At 48.6% G+C, this 16,248-nt stretch overlaps 1 protein-coding gene across 10 annotated transcripts in view; it reads left to right on the top strand.

Moving 5' to 3' along the window:
- Nucleotides 1–14,982, top strand: part of ATP7B (ATPase copper transporting beta) — an 81,649-nt gene extending 66,667 nt beyond the window's left edge. For 9 of the 10 annotated variants that reach the window (XM_077973839.1, XM_077973838.1, XM_015121114.3 and 6 more), the window contains 9 exons: nt 1,291–1,485; nt 3,466–3,648; nt 5,189–5,357; nt 6,508–6,651; nt 8,517–8,659; nt 10,010–10,213; nt 10,296–10,413; nt 11,996–12,098; nt 12,664–14,982. In XM_077973839.1, the coding sequence (XP_077829965.1) occupies nt 1,291–1,485; nt 3,466–3,648; nt 5,189–5,357; nt 6,508–6,651; nt 8,517–8,659; nt 10,010–10,213; nt 10,296–10,413; nt 11,996–12,098; nt 12,664–12,937 (1,533 nt within the window). In that variant the 3' untranslated portion in view covers nt 12,938–14,982. The remainder of the gene's footprint in view (nt 1–1,290; nt 1,486–3,465; nt 3,649–5,188; nt 5,358–6,507; nt 6,652–8,516; nt 8,660–10,009; nt 10,214–10,295; nt 10,414–11,995; nt 12,099–12,663) is intronic. The other variant, XR_013407653.1, reaches the window with a different exon arrangement.
- The last annotated feature ends 1,266 nt before the right edge of the window (nt 14,983–16,248 follow it).

The raw sequence follows: 16,248 nt of genomic DNA, 5'->3' as shown, positions 1-16,248 counted from the left end.
CCCAGTCCTGTCAGAATGCCAGGTGTGATTTTGACAAGAATTAGTGTGTTTTTAAAAAAGATTACATAATCGTTATCTCTAAAAATCTTAAACAATATATCCCTCTACCTAAATATAACTGTTTCTATGAAAATTAAAAGACCCCTTTAGTAATATATCTTATTTTAGAATCCTGCCTTTCAGAGTGAAATAATAAAATATAGATGGAAGCTAACGAGGTTGTGGTCCGTAGCCTTACCCTAGACAACTGTGCTTTTTACAATAAGTAAGCGAACATAGTATCTCTTGATTATACGCCATAGCCACCAGCCGTTTTTAAAAATAAACCGAGATAATTCAAGCTCTCAGAATATAAATAATACCAAGTGTCTGGAAAGTAGACTCATATTTTGTTTGTTTTGGGTTACAAAGAAAAAATAGTGAAAAATGCAGAGAAGAAAGTAAAGATACCTCCAAATCATATCCCTAGAAGTAATTTTTTTGCACATTAGTGGATACCTTTCCAGTATTGTTGAAATGCTATATTCAGATATAGGCAGAGATTTTTGCATGAATAAATCCAGCACATGCCATTTTGTACTTGCTTTTTAATTTTGCAATGCTGCTGGTACCTTTCCATATCAGTAAATGTAGATATACATCATCATTCCAACAGTTGCCTCGTATCCTATTATATACACCACACCTACAATTTAATTAACCAATCTCCTATTGTTTCCATTTTTTGTCATTACAAAAGCAAAACACTGTGGTAAATATTCTTGCACCTTTTCTCATTTATATGATTATCACCTTAGAATAACATTTTTAAAGCTTTCCTAATGATGAAAAAAATAACAGTAATAGTTACTGTTTCTTAGATGCTGCTCCTATGCCCGGTGTTATGTACTGTGTATATGTATATGTTTATATGTGTATTGCCTCATTCAATCCTTACCACAATTTATGAGCTATGCATTATCATCTCCATTTTGTGTATGAGGAAACCAGGATCTGGGTCTGTGTGGTCCATCTCCAGAGTCTGCTTTCCCCTGTCAAGGGCTTTTATTTGACTCTGCTCCTGTAATGCCTCTTTGAGGGAAACCTGTAGGATGAAGTTGGATAGCTGGGATGTGGAGAGCAGTAATGTGTTCTCTATGATGGCAGAGCAGTGCAGAATACCATCTGTTTCCTAACCCCAAGTTTGTCACGCTGTGCCCAGTGCCCCCCTGAAATGCCCTTATGTCATTAGAGTTCCGGGAGCTTCCTTATTGAACTCTCAACCTGCCTCTGACTCTGTCCTGTTTTCAGAACCCCAACAAGCACATCTCCCAGACAGAGGTGATCATCCGGTTTGCATTCCAGACGTCCATCACGGTGCTGTGCATTGCCTGCCCCTGCTCCCTGGGGCTGGCCACGCCCACGGCCGTCATGGTGGGCACTGGGGTGGCCGCGCAGAATGGCATCCTCATCAAGGGAGGCAAGCCCCTGGAGATGGCGCACAAGGTCAGCCTGTACCACGGCTTTCCCCGTCTTGAGAGATGAAAGTAGTATCTGTTTACTATTTCACATTGAGAGAAAAGCCTGAGAGCCACTCAAGACAGCAGTGTTAATTACATAGAATAGTAAGTCAAGTATAACTAGGAATAACGACAGTAGCAACAGAATAGCCACCAGTCATATAATGCAACACTATCAACATTACTTGATTTAATTGCATTAACAACTCTGTGTGGTAGGTGCTTATCATTCCCATTTTACAGATGAGGAAACTGCAGCAGGAAGAGATTAGGTTACTCGCCCAAAGGCCTGCAGCTAAACAGAGGCAGAGCTGGGATTCACACCCAGGTAGCCAGGCTCCAGGACAAAACCCCACCGTGACATCTGTGGGATTAGTGATGGGTCCTGTGACCCCGGGGAGTAAAGAGTGAGTGACGGTGTTTGTGAAGTGTCTTCCTTTTGCCTAACTTACCTCTGGCCTTTCACACTTGCACCTATTTCATCAGCATTTGCTGGGCACTCACTGCATGTGGGCCCCACACTGGGTTCTGGCAATGGTCGTGGTTTCCAGCTGCCAAAGAGCCCACCAGGTTAGGGGGAAAGACAGTGAAAAAGTAAACAGCAAAGCTGAGTGAGTATTACGAGATACTGAGTATTGACCGGTGGTGCTTGATGCCCTGGGGACACTTGAACAGGGACCAATCCTAGACTTGGGGTGCTGGACTCAGGGACGAGGGTGCTGCAGGTGGTTAGGGAAGCGAATGCGAATGTTCATCTGAGACCTTACTGTTGAGTGAGAGCTAGACAACGGAGCTGGGGAAGAGTGTTCCAACATGGGGACAGCAGGTGGACAGGACCTGTGGAGGTGGAACTTCCCCTCCCCGCAGTATCCCCAGCATCTAGCCTGAGACATCGAGTGCATTCAGAAGTTATCTGTTGAATGAGCAAATGAGGAACTGGAAGAAAATCACTGGGAGAGAGGAACTGGAGATGAGACTGTTGAGGGAGGGGCCAGAATCCAAAGGCTGAAGATTTAGTAAAGGGTTCTGAACGTTACCCTAGAAGCCGCGTGGGGATGGCATACCCACGTGATGTGACCGGATCGTGTGTTGGGAAGATCATTCTGGCTGCATAGTGAAGGATGCACTGAAAGCTGGCAAGAATCTCTGGAGGAAGATGAGTTAAGTGTGTTGAAGGAAGGCCACCACTCAGCATCAGAAACAAAAAGCTGAATTATTGTTTGCACAATTGTAAGGGAGAACCCTGCATAGAACCCTGCTGTGGGACATGGTCTGAGAAGAACAACCTGCTGGCCTTAAATGGGTTCGAATTATACACTTCAGGGATTACTGGACTTTCAGAAGCAGGGCTTAGGGCTCGGCTGGCCCTGGTCATGGAAGTGCAGGTACCTGTAGCTGCTGCCCATATCTGAGCCCAGAGGTGTGGGAACTCTGCAGACTGCCATTGACCAAGTGTAACCAACTTAAAACTGGCTCCGGGGGTTTGCTTGTCATTATGGCCATAGAATAGTCCTTTCCTTTCTTGAACTCAGAGTGTGAGGACTCTATTCCCAGTAGCTTTTGCACTTAGGCAGGCAAGAGGAAGCTGTGGTTGGGCTCGGCGTATGGCAGTGGACAGGGAGGCAGGTGTCCCTCAGGGTCCTGACTCCTGACCTGACGTGAGGAAGTCTGTGGATGGTGTCACTATTGGGGGGACAGTGCTGTGCCATCTCCTGTACAGCCAAGGTTTCTGGCTTTGCCTGGTCAAGGTCAAGCCTCAGTGTGGCTGGTTTGACTGGATACGTAGGGAAACAGTTTCTTTGCAGTGGGAGTTGTTGAACCCTGAGATTGAACGACAGAGGATCATGTTAGGAAGCTGTCTTGTTTCCTATCTGAGGCAGGTTGGGTGAGGTTCTGCATCAGAACTATGACTATGGAAGCTCCTCCATCTGTATTGTGGTCACTGAGTTGTGGTTGTTTTTGGCAGATAAAGACTGTGATGTTTGACAAGACTGGCACCATTACCCATGGGGTCCCCAGGGTCATGCGAGTGCTCCTACTGGGGGATGTGGCCACCCTGCCCCTCAGGAAGGTTCTGGCTGTGGTGGGGACTGCGGAGGCCAGCAGCGAACACCCCTTGGGCGTGGCAGTCACCAAATACTGTAAAGAGGTACGTGGACCTGGGCATGGCCCTGCCCTCCCCACCAGTGCTCCTTTACTCCTCACCATATCCTTCTCTCCTAGCTGCCCTTGAGCAGGCCTTCTCTGTGTGGTCTGGAAAAGCACTTAGAAGGCCCCTCTGCAGCAGGCGGGGATAGGGCTCACAGTCAGCCCTTGCCACAGTTTCAGGTTATCACAAAGGGAGTTCAGTGTCACAGGCATTTACTGAACATCACCAGGCACCAGGCTCAGGAGAACAACAGGAGTGGGATGTGAAGTCTACCCTTTGGAAGCTCACAGCCTTGGGGAGTACGGGCAGTCTGGAAACTCAGTGCTTTGACAGTGTTTAGTGCAAGGGGACACAAACATGAAATGGGAGTATTGGGGTGGGAGGGAGAAATCTACTCCCCTGGGAGCATCTGGGACAGAGAGGAACCAGCTGAGGTGAGCCAGAGCGCCCGGCAGGTTCTTGGCACTTCATAGAGAAGCATTGCCCTCTTTTGGTCTCTCCACATGAAATGTTCTGTTTTGTTTTCTCTTAATTTCAGTCTGAATATAGGGGCAGCAGAACGTGTCACACAGAATATTGCCCTGACAATTTTTAAACAGCCTGAGCAATACTGTTAGCAGTAAATGTAGAAAGGTGATATCGTTGCCTTGAAAAACAGTTGACAACTCTTTGTGGTCAGAGGCTCTTCCAGAAACCTCATTTCTAGTTTTTCCTTCATGTAGGGTCAGACAGCCCACTGTTTCACACCTCTCCCTTCTGACATTTCAGGGAGAATCTCGCTCACCCTCAGTCATCCTTCATTTGTTGTATGGTCTGGAAAACCGCTTCGAAGGCTCCTCTGCAGCAAGTGGAGATAAGGGACTCACAGTCAGCCCTTGCCACAGTTCTAGGTTATCATAAAGGGAGGTCGGTGTCACAGGCATTTGCTGAACCTCACCAGGCACCAGACTCAGGAGAACAACAGGAGTGGAATGTGAACTCTGCCCTTCAGGAGCTCACAGCCTGGGGGAGGACAGGCAGTCTAGAAACCCCAGGCATTCCTTTCCCCTGCCACCTTGTCCCCTCCTCCTCCAGGGTCTGATAATACAGGCAATTATCTCTTGATAGCCTCGAAGAGCTTTGTTAACACTACTTATTCCATTGTTTTTATGAAATTATTTGCAACATAAAATTCACTTCTCCCTCTCTTTGGCACCTGCACTCCTCTTTAATTTGAGGTGTTTGATATGAATTGCCTTTTTCCTTTCCATTCAGTAACCTGTTCACTGTCATGAGGCACCCACCCAGGGAAACATTTTAGGCTGTTTAGTCTCATTCAACTTTACAGCTATAGTATCTTTACCAAAGGGGGAGAAATAATTACTAGTCACTATCTTAACCTTTCCCATCCATTCCACCTCCCTTTCCTCCTTTCTCTCAGTTCCTGCTTTCCACTGTTCTCTTGCCACCTTCACCCTGTGTCCCTGTCCTGCCTACCCCTCCCTCTCACATCACCCCTCTTGGCTTACAGGTTCCTCTCCCTCTCTTTCCACCTTCCCAGGAACTTGGAACAGAGACTTTGGGATACTGCACGGACTTCCAGGCGGTGCCAGGCTGTGGAATTGGGTGCAAAGTCAGTAACGTGGAAGGCATCCTGGCCCACAGTGCGTGCCCTTTGAGTGCACCTGCCAGTCACCTGAATGAGGCTGGCAACCTTCCCGCAGAAAAAGGTATTGCTGGCCTCTGTCTCTGCAGCTGGTTCAAAGTAGAGGTGGGCCAAACCACAGAGAGCACCACGTCCAGTAGTGATGGCCTCTGCTGTGCGGCGGACGGTTCATGGCTAAGGCAGCCAAGCCTGCCTCCCCACCCCCAGGAAAGTTTCTCGCATGTTCTTGGGTGCATGTAAATTTTGTTGCTTATGGCTGCCTTAAATTTGTAGAGCATTGTTTAGCTGACCCGTGATTTTGATTCGTCTCTTTCTTACCCCAAATCGGTTTCGCTTCTCATAAGCCACAGAGTTGGCAGATGGGAATTCCATGTTTGTTCTTCCTGTTTCCATCCCGTGTGGTAGAACTCTGGTATTTACCGAGCAGGCAGAAAAAGTCAGGAAAGCAGAGGGAAATGTCTGCCCAAGCCAGGAAGGGACACTGCTTGGAGGGACAGCTGCTTTTGAAGAATGGCCTTTCTTATTCTCAAGGTAGCTTGCCAGCCACCAGAATAAAGGGTGGAAAACACTCAAAACCCGTGACTAGTGTTTTTCCTAAGTGTTGGTAGTGAAATTGTGACTTAGATTGTGTGGTTAGAAGCCACGTACCACCTTCCAGCCTTTAAAACCCCAGATGGCCTTTCGATGAGAGCTTCCAGAGCCTGGCCGCGCAGTGACACCTCAGTTAGCAGCACACGCTGTTTGAAAGTGACAGGTGAGAGGTGCATTAGCCTCGGGAGTTACAGTTTTAAACATTTCATGTAGACTTGCCTGATTATTCGTTGATTCACCTGGGGTCGTTGATACCAAGCAGTAATGAATGTAGTCAACACTTGCTTTGTGTGCCGGCCAAATAGCTAAGTGTTTCTAATCCCTGCAGAAAAAGAATCAGTGGATACTTCTAAGACAAAGACAGACGTTGCCTTATGTTTAATACGTTTATACCATTTCCACTCATACAGCATGTACTATTAATGCCTCATCTTAATTCATACCCACATGTCCTACACATTAATTTTACTTTTTTTTTCTTGTGCTAAAGGATGCTGTCACAAGAGGAAGGTTAAAGTTTTTCAGATTGGTTAAAAGGATATTTTGCTGTTAAAAGGATTGCATGGTTTTAGTTAACAGCAAAATTGGACCATTTAGAAATAACCACAGCCTCTTTTGAATAGATGCAGCCCCCCAGACCTTCTCTGTGCTGATTGGAAACCGTGAATGGCTGAGGCGCAACGGCTTAACCATTTCCAGTGACGTCAGTGACGCTATGACAGACCACGAGATGAAAGGACAGACAGCCATCCTGGTGGCTATTGACGGTATCTTCTGCTTCTGCCTTCCTTCTGCTCTCTCAGAAATGTAGTTTTCTGCAGATATCAGGCAAAAGAGTCCTCCTTTAAAAAAGAAAACAAATGAAAACCTTCCTCTCTTAATTTCAGGCCTGTTTCCCAAAAGATTGCCTTTTTGTCTTTTCTCTTCATTCTTTCCCACTGTCTCCATCTTGGCCCCATAGCCAGCTCCGGTCTGGCCTCAGTCTTCTTGACCTTGGAATTCTAAACTGTCTTTGTCATCATCGTTGCTCTTGTCCGGGTGGGCAGTTCAGAGTCATCCTTCTCATTCATCCCTGCAGACAAAGCAGGAATTCACTTCCCAACAGGTTTAACTACAGGACGCATTTAAACAATGAGATCCATGCCACTCTTCTCTGTCTGCTTTATTTATTTGTTATTACTTTTGTTTTTTTTTTTTAGATCGAGTTTCCCTCTTGTCACCCAGGCTGTAGTGCAGTGGTGCGATCTCATCTCACTGCAACCTCTGCCTTCGGGTTCAAATAATTCTCCTGCCTCAGACTCCTGAGTAGCTGGGATTACAGGCCCCCACCACCACGCCAAGCTAAATTTTGTATTTTTAGTAGAGATGGGTTTTCACCAGGCTGATCTCGAACTCCTGATCTCAGGTGATCCCCCTGCCTTGGCCTCCCAAAGTGCTGGGATTACAGGCGTGAGCCACCGCGCCTGCCCTTCTGTCTGCTTTATACAGACTGGTGTTGCATAGAGTACAGGTCTCAAGACTGTGTGTGTTGGCTGGGTGCAGTGGCTTACATCTATAATCCCAGCACTTTGGGAGGCTGAGGTGGTTGGATCACCTGAGGTTGGGAGTTCGAGACCAGCCTGACCAACATGGTGAAACCCCGTCTCTGCTAAAAAAATATTAGCCGGGCGTGGTGGCAGGCGCCTGTAATCCCAGCTACTGGGGAGGCTGAGGCAGGAGAATCGCTTGAACCTGGGAGTCGGAGGTTGTGGTGAGCCGAGATCATGCCATTGCACTCCAGCCTGGGCAATGAGAATGAAACTCCATCTCAAATAAAAAAAAAGACTGCATGTGTTTTAGTGCTCAGATTCTATCCTGGGCTTTACATGCCAGAGAGATTAGAGTCTTTACTTTGTTAATGTTAGTTTCTGCTAATAGAAGTAACAGTATATGCAAGCAAGAAATAAAATTTATGATACCTTTTGAATGCTCCAGCCAAATATGTCTTCCTCTCACATTCTCTCCTTTTTTTCCCTTTTTGTAAGTCTTTGTAAATCCACCCTCCCCTCGGCTGTCAAACCAGAATTGGCACAAGTAAAGGAGTCGTGCCATCTCGTATGTCATCCCTCACTGTGTTCTCATTCACACCTCAGCCCTAAAAACCCTCCTGCTTCTATAGCTAAAGATTCACTCAAAGAGAAATTCTGCCAAAATGTTTTCTATAGGAAAAGACAAAGAAGGATTGATTTTCTAGTTTGGACATTTATCACTTTAAGTGATATCTGTTATATTTCTTGAATTTTAGTTGCTAACGTGTATTGAATTCTTATTACAAGCCAGGCACTTTGCAAAGTGTCATACATGCTCCTTGCAGAAAGTTTGGAAAATTCAGCTATAAAGGAGAAAATGAAATCACTCATAATCCTATTCCTCGGGGAGTCACTGTGAAGATTTTAATTATATTGCTTCCAGACTTTTCTGTATGTCTGTAAATGCATGTACTTTTTAAAAAGCAAAAAAACCCCATTGTGTTATATAATTTGGCGTTTTGGTTTTTGCACGTAACATTATATGATGAGAACATTGCAAGTGTGGTGTCTTGATGCGGGGTGCCCATCCTGTGTAGCTGCTGATGCCGGCTGGTTCACTCCAGGTGTGCTCTGTGGGATGATTGCTATCGCAGACGCTGTCAAGCAGGAGGCCGCCCTGGCTGTGCACACGCTGCAAAGCATGGGTGTGGACGTGGTTCTGATCACCGGGGACAACCGGAAGACAGCCAGAGCCATTGCCACCCAGGTACAGCCCTTTAATATTGCAAACTGCGTAAAGCTCATAAAAGCAGTTAGAGACAAAAGTAAGCACCAGTTGGCCCAGCACTGAACTGTACTCCTGCTCTTTCCCCCTCTCTGGATGCTTTTCTCTCCACGTGCTTCATTCTGTGGCTACGTAGTGTCACACGTGAGCACTGTGGTGCCGTGTGAAGATCTCTTCCTGGGGTTTGGGTGCATGCATCCTCGAAAAAGGAGTTCCATTGTTCTCTAACCTTTTCCCAGTCTTGGCAATGGAAAAAAAGTATGTGGCTTAAGGGCTAAGATAGACATTTTCTAACCTTTATGTTAAAGGAAGATTTTGCCAGCTCAGCTCTTCTCACTCGGGTGCTCAGATAAGTGATTCAGTCCTGGGCAGTTCTCCAGCAGCCCCTGAGGCTGTTTGGCCTGTGAGGACAGTACCACTGGATGGCTGCCTGACTCCTCACACAGCAGTGGCTCCAGTTTGGATTCCTAGAAATTATGCACCTCCAAATGTGTGCAGAGCTCTAGGCTTCTGAAAGCTTAATTGTGTTCCTTGAGGGAAGCAGCAATACCCCTGTTTTCCATGGTCCTCCTTGCTAATGGTGGACCTGTTTAGCGTCCTTCCCCCCTTTTCTGGCTAACACTTGTTCATCCATTCAGCAGGCACTTACGAAGCACCACGAATGTGACAGGCAGGTGCGGGGCCAGGCTCTGTGAGGAATGAAGGGGGCTCGGCTCACAGTCTTGCAAGAAGGCGGACCAGTGACGGTGTATATCTGAGAAGCGGGAGAGGGGCTAGGAAAGGAAAACTGCACCTTTCCAGGACAGAGCAGGCAGCAGGAGCATTTCCCAGGGGCACAGAATAGCACGGCGATTTGGAGACACTGCGGGGAGCTGAATGGTGTGGTCAAGTGTGGCACCAGCGGCCAGACCCTGAGACTCTGGGGACCTCAGAAGCAGACCTGAGAGTTGAGCTGCCCTCCTCTGGGAGGTGCATGGGGTCTGCTGGAGGACATGAGACAGGAGAGTAGGGACCCATGGCCGTACAGATGCTTTGGGAAGACCATGGGTGCAGCACATGGAGAAGAAAGTTGGGGTACTGAGCTGTGGACAGGGAGACCAGCAAGGGGGTTGTTTGCACATCCAGAAAAGGACAGGGCCTAAACCAGTACAGGGTGTTGGGGCGGGAGCCAGGGATGAACTGGCCCTGTGACAGCAAACCTGCAGGGTGTGGCTGACAAACGTCACTGACTGGACCCAGAGGCTGAGGGCAGAGGGGCAAGGGTAATTTGAGGCTTCTGCTGCTATCTGATACCTTTTGCCAACACCAGGCATTGCCCTTCTTTTGTCTTAGGTTGGCATCAACAAAGTCTTTGCAGAGGTGCTGCCTTCGCACAAAGTGGCCAAGGTCCAGGAGCTCCAGAATGAAGGGAAGAGAGTCGCCATGGTGGGGGATGGGGTCAATGACTCCCCAGCCTTGGCTCAGGCAGACATGGGTGTCGCCATTGGCACCGGCACGGATGTGGCCATCGAGGCAGCCGACGTCGTCCTCATCAGAGTGAGCACGGCTGCAGCCAGGCTGTGGGTACTGGGAGGGTGGTGGGCAGACACCTTCCTCACTGTGTGCTCCTCTCCATCAGAATGATTTGCTGGATGTGGTGGCTAGCATTCACCTTTCCAAGAGGATTGTCCGGAGGATACGCATCAACCTGGTCCTGGCACTGATTTATAACCTGGTTGGGATACCCATTGCGGCAGGTAGGCAGCTTTTACCCACTGTACTCCAGCTGTGCCCAGAAAGGCTTCTGTCTCCCAGGTTTCTGCTGAGGTTAGTGAGTGCCTCACTCACTGGCTGGCTAGAGATGTTTTAGAAAGGCTGGTTTTTTTTATGTCCCCTGCTTTATATGTCTTTAAAGGTAAATGAGAAACTGTGAAGAGGACCTGAAAACTTCATTCACTCTGTTCCTTTCTAAAAAGCTAGTGGAGATGCTTGGCTATATTTTCTGAGCCCTATTTTACTGTGGCCTTATTTTCAGAGCCATTTGTTAAGACATATAGTCTGAGAAATAATCACTAGTAAGAATTATGGGGCATTTGCTACATGTTAGGCACAATTATTGGTGTTTCAGAACCTTATCCTGAACTTTAGTCCTGCCCAAGTTTCACTCTGAGTTACACAAATGATCATGGAAAGAAATGGCTTTTTGGCCAGGCGTGGTAGCTCATGCCTGTAATCCCAACACTTTGGGAGGCTGAGGCAGGAGGGCCATTTGAGCTCAGGGGTTCAAGACTCACCTGGGCAACATAGTGAGACTTCATCTCTACAAAAATTTTAAAATTAGCTGGGCATGGTAGCATACACCTTAGTCCCATCTGGGAGTACAGAGGCTGGGGCAGGAGGATTTATTGAGCCCAGGAGTTGGAGGTGGCAGTGACCCATGATTGTACCACTGTACTCTAGCCTGGGCAAGAGTAAAACCCTGTCTCAGAAAAAAGAAAAAGAAAAGAAATAGATTTTTCTGCTTTGTAATTCCCCCTCATTCCCCCTCCCCAAGAAACGCCTCTCCCCTGCCCCCTGCTCCCTGCCCCTGGGAACATGGCAGTGAAAAGTTCCAGACCCTTCTGTAAGGCAGTGCCCCTCCATGGGCTGAGGAGAGATCAAGTTTGTAATCACAGCATTCCTGCCTCAGTCTCCCTTGTGTCTGAGTGGTTAGTGGTGACTTGTGTAACAGGGTGTTGGCCTCCTGAGCCCAGTGAGTTAGGCAGGTTTACTTCCTGTCCCCAGAGCCGGCTCAGGAGCTTAATTCCCCCAGTGTGTGTGCCTCTGTCACACAAAGTTGACCATACCTGTCTCCTGACCCTGCCCTGGGACCTGGCTCTCATTCCTCTTTTAAAGATGTCATGAAGCCCTGGAGGCGAGGTCATCTGCTAGACAAGGGCTGTGGCCATCAGCCATGTTTGTCCTCTGTGGTACTGTGGCTGCAGGATGGGCAGCTGGCTCCCTCACCTCCTGCCACTTTTCTCCTCCCGCTCCTCCCACTCTCTGGTTCGTCGCTGCCCTGGAGCTCGCCCTGAAATGGGATGCCACCTGTGGGTGGTTCTGGGAATGTCAGGGCAAATGGAAGAGAGCCAGGACCGCTTGACAGCACCCCACACCCAGCTTTCTAGGAAGCCTCACTTTGGGGGGCCTGTGAACAAGATCCATTGGCAGGGGCTTCCGAGCATGCCAGGTGGAGACCTCACTGGGGGCCACTGAGGGTGGGGCCAGCCCGGTGCCTGAGGCCCTCTCCTGGCTCCTCTCCCCAGGCCTAGGTGCGAGTGCGAATTCTTTCTTCCCCAGGTGTCTTCATGCCCATCGGCATTGTGCTGCAGCCCTGGATGGGCTCAGCGGCCATGGCCGCCTCCTCTGTGTCTGTGGTGCTGTCATCCCTGCAGCTCAAGTGGTGAGTCCCCTCAGGCGGAGCATCTGTTGGAGCCTCCCAGGAGGCCCTGTCATTCTGCACGCTCAGGGAACAGTGGAACTTGCCTCTCATTCCCCAGTCATTCACCTGGGACAAACGCTGCAGTGGCAGCCCACGTGGAGCCTGGTGTGCATGCGTGTAACTTATCAGCACCGTGAGCAGGCAATTCACTGCTGCCCATCCACATGCTGGGCTGCCCTTACTCTGCTGCTCAAGGGCTGTTACTGTGAACATCAAGCAGACATGGGTCCCTGTGTATTATCTATCATTTTTTTTCTTTAAAAAAGATGTTCACTTATTTATGAGTGCATTCATTTAACAAAAGTGAGTGGCAGCCTACAATGTGCAAGGCATTTGCTTAGGAAGTTTCTAAATCAGGTGAGCTTTCCTGGAACCATAGGGAGTTTAATATCCTTTTCCTTGGGATCTCTTGAGGTTTTGGTACTAAATGTTATTAAAAGATAGATGAGAGGCCTTCACCAGGCTGAGAAAAAAAAGAGCCTTGTTTCTAGAATGGCTCAGATGCTGTTGCCTTCCTGCTTTCCAGCTATAAGAAGCCTGACCTGGAGAGGTATGAGGCACAGGCGCATGGCCACATGAAGCCCCTGACAGCATCCCAGGTCAGTGTGCACATCGGCATGGATGACAGGCGGCGGGACTCCCCCAGGGCCACACCATGGGACCAGGTCAGCTATGTCAGCCAGGTGTCGCTGTCCTCCCTGACATCCGACAAGCCATCTCGGCACAGCACTGCAGCGGACGATGGTGGGGACAAGTGGTCTCTGCTCCTGAATGACAGGGATGAGGAGCAGTACATCTGATGGCACCAGGCAGGCGGGCCAGGGCAGGGCCTTGCCTCCACTCGCCACAAGCTGAGCAGGACAGCCAGCAGCAGGATGGGCTGAGCTAGCCTCCAGCTTTGGGGACTTCCACTCCCTGGATATGTCCAGTCATCCTGCCCTGCAGCACGTGGTCTTGTCTGAGTGCAACTGGCCTTGCCCTAGAGAGGACGGCCTGGCCTGCCTCTTGGCGTCACTGAACCGTCAGGATGGGCTTTGTCTTGGCCTCTAGTCCTTGGCTGTACTGTAGAAGGTGAGAGGCGAGTCACCCTCCTCACAAACCTCTGCTTGGAGTATTTAGGATGACTGCTATGAAATGGAGAACAGTTTCATCAGGACCAAAAAACCTCACTGGGCCTTTCCAGAGAACGGCAGACCTCACTGTCAGGCTCTTTCTGATGACGCCTGTCTGTGTGCATCATGTTTCTGAGACCACAGTTTACCTCAGGTGTGCCTGCTGCTTTCTTCCTGCACAGTCTGTTCCTTTTCTCTTCTGTGTGCTTGTCCGTGGGGACCCCTTGGAACCCTGCCTGTCTCCTAGGAGGGCGAGACCAGTGTCTTTGTGGTCCTTGCTGCTGCTCTCAGGCGCTTCTCCAGTGCTCTGGAGTGTGCATTTCAGCTTGAACCTGCTTCCTGGCTCGCACATCCCCAGTCAGGGAGCTTGCCACACCATTCTTCAGGTCCAGGAGGGTTCTTTTTTTGTTTGAAGCCCCCTTCTCCATGGAGTGGGGGCTTCTCAGTAGAGTGTTGTTGCTGACCAGCTGACCTGAGAGTCCAGACTTGGCTTCCTGTGGGGTCTAGGTTCTCGCAATTCAGGACGTCCTTCCATATTCCTGCCCAGCCTGTGGTGCTCAAAACGTTTGTCCCATGGGAGACATGTGTGTGCAGGAGCCTCCCTGCATGGCCCCAGGAGCTTCGTTTTCAGTCTTCTGTGTGACTGTCACCTCATGGGGTTCAATAGAGAATTCATGTCACTAGCACCTGGCCTTGTGTGGCTTGGAGATTAGGTACTGCCCAAATAGGAGGAAAGCACAGCCTCCTTGAGCCTGCCTTCTGCACGCACAGGGGCTTCAGGAAAGGAGTGGCCACAGCATCCCGAAGGGAGCATCTGTTTACCTGGCCGTGGCTCTCAGAGCAGCAGAAGGGGTCCAGTTTTAGACTCTGAAGTTGGTTGTGATTGACAGAACCCCTTGGGAGCAAACTAGTAGATGTTGGATTAAATTCTGGGTGAAACCCTTTTCTCCCACACAAAATAGTTTTAGTGACTTTTTTCAGTGTCCATTACTTGCCAGGGGCAGTTTTAGCAGCACTTTCGATAGATTACCTCTAATCTTCCCAGCCAACCAACAAGGTAGCTATTACTGTCCGCATTTTACAGGCAAGGAAACAGGCTCCAAGAGGCTGAGGACTTTGCCCAGGATGACATAGCCAGTGGACAAGCCGTGTCTGTCAGCTGTGAAGGCTTCACTCTAATTGTCCTTCTACCTTGAATAGAAGTTTTCCTGATAAGAATAAACAAGGAAAAGGTCCTTGCCTCCTGGAAGAACGAATCTACCAGGTGATCTATTCATTGTTTCAACTCAGAATGCAATTCATTCAGGAGGTCATCTGACCTTCACCTTGGATGGTTAGTTTCACTTTTTACATATAGTTTTTGCGGGGTTTTATTTTATAAAATCCAAGCTCCCCAGTGATTGTGTTTTCATTGTTTTCAGCCCCCCAACTCCAGCCCGCAGCACATTTCCGCTGTCCGTCAGTAACTGTGTCCTCTCTTTATGCTTGCTTGGGGAATGTTGTTTTCTGACTAGGCTGATCATTATCTAAAGAATCTAATTCTGTTGATTTTTAAAACTTATAGGACCATAAACGTTGTGTTCCTATATGGACATGGAAATATTTATATAATTTTATAGAAAATAACCTTTTAGATGGTCAAAGTGTAAGGAATTTTTTTGTCAGATAACCATTTCTACTTCAAAAACATTTCATGCAATATTAGAATAAAGTTCTTGTCATTCCTCTCAAAATCTGCCTGTGAGTGAGATGCGTGGTCAGAGGCCAGTGCCATCCTGTCGTCATGAGGGCTTCTGTGAGGCACTGGCTTGGCTTGATGTCTTTTTAGGGGGCAGAGAAGGATGGGATTTTAACAGCAGGGGACATGAGGGTGGGCAGAGCCCCCTTGATCTGCCATCCCCAGCACTGGTGTAAGTCCATTTCTCTAATGCAGGCCTGCCTCAGTGGCGTGTGGGGAGAACGCTGAAAGGCAGCTCCTGTCAAAGTCCCTGCCCTCCTGGGTTGGATGCGGGCTTGAATTACTGCATCGTTTGCACCCCTCTGTTCTAGGGTGAGTGTCTGCAAAAGGCTGTTCTCAAACACATCTTAATCAGGAGGGTTATGTTTGGGGTTCCTTGGTCTTGAGGGAGTGGGTCAGGAGGAGGAGCAGAAAAATCTTGACTAGTGGGCTCTGCTGGGAAAGCTCTGTGGGCATCTTGGGGTGGCCGGGAGGTGTAAGTGAGCCACACCTGAAGGGAGTTGACAGTGTAATCTTCACCCACACCAGGACACTTTGAAGAGCGGAAGGAGACACTATGAATAGTTATGCCAGGAGAATTGGCCTATACCGGGACTATCCAGGCAAACTGGGACATGGCGCTCACCTTCCTTCCAAGGGAAATAGACATTGTGAAGTCTCCATTGACACAGACTGTCTACTTTAGAACTTTGCCCGATCACAGGTTCCAGAGACATGCTGGTGGCATAGTCCTTTATCACATTTCAAGGTTCCCCCCATATCCACATCTTGGTACCTACACTTCTCTGTGGAATCATTGAGGTGATTATCTCATGGCTCAATGTGACTGCATAGCTAGATGGCCAGCCCCGCCCTCCAGCACACCATGACTTCGTGCCATGCCTGCTTGACTATTTTTCCAGATGCCTGGGTACAGAAATTTCATGTTGTGAAAAGTGAGGGTGATACCACCTTAGGAAGGGATCCCCTTTCTTTAGAAGATAGATACTTTCTTTCTTTTTTGTCTTTTTTTTGTTCTTGTTATACTTTACGTTCTAGGTACATGTGCAGAGTGTGCAGGTTTGTTGCATAGGTATACATGTACCATGGTGGTTTGCGGCACCCATCAACCTATCATCTACATTAGGTATTTCTCCTAATGCTATCCCTCCCCTAATCTTACCTCACCCCTCAACAGGCCCCGGTGTGTGATGTTCCCCTCCCTGTGTCCATGTGTTCTCATTGTTCACCTCCCACTTATGAGTGAGAATATGCGGTGTTT

This window comes from Macaca mulatta, chromosome 17 (assembly GCF_049350105.2).
Source record: "Macaca mulatta isolate MMU2019108-1 chromosome 17, T2T-MMU8v2.0, whole genome shotgun sequence".
Taxonomy (NCBI): domain Eukaryota; kingdom Metazoa; phylum Chordata; class Mammalia; order Primates; family Cercopithecidae; genus Macaca; species Macaca mulatta.
The sequence above is the reverse complement of the archived record's forward strand: the minus strand, read 5'-3'. Positions and strand labels throughout refer to the sequence as shown.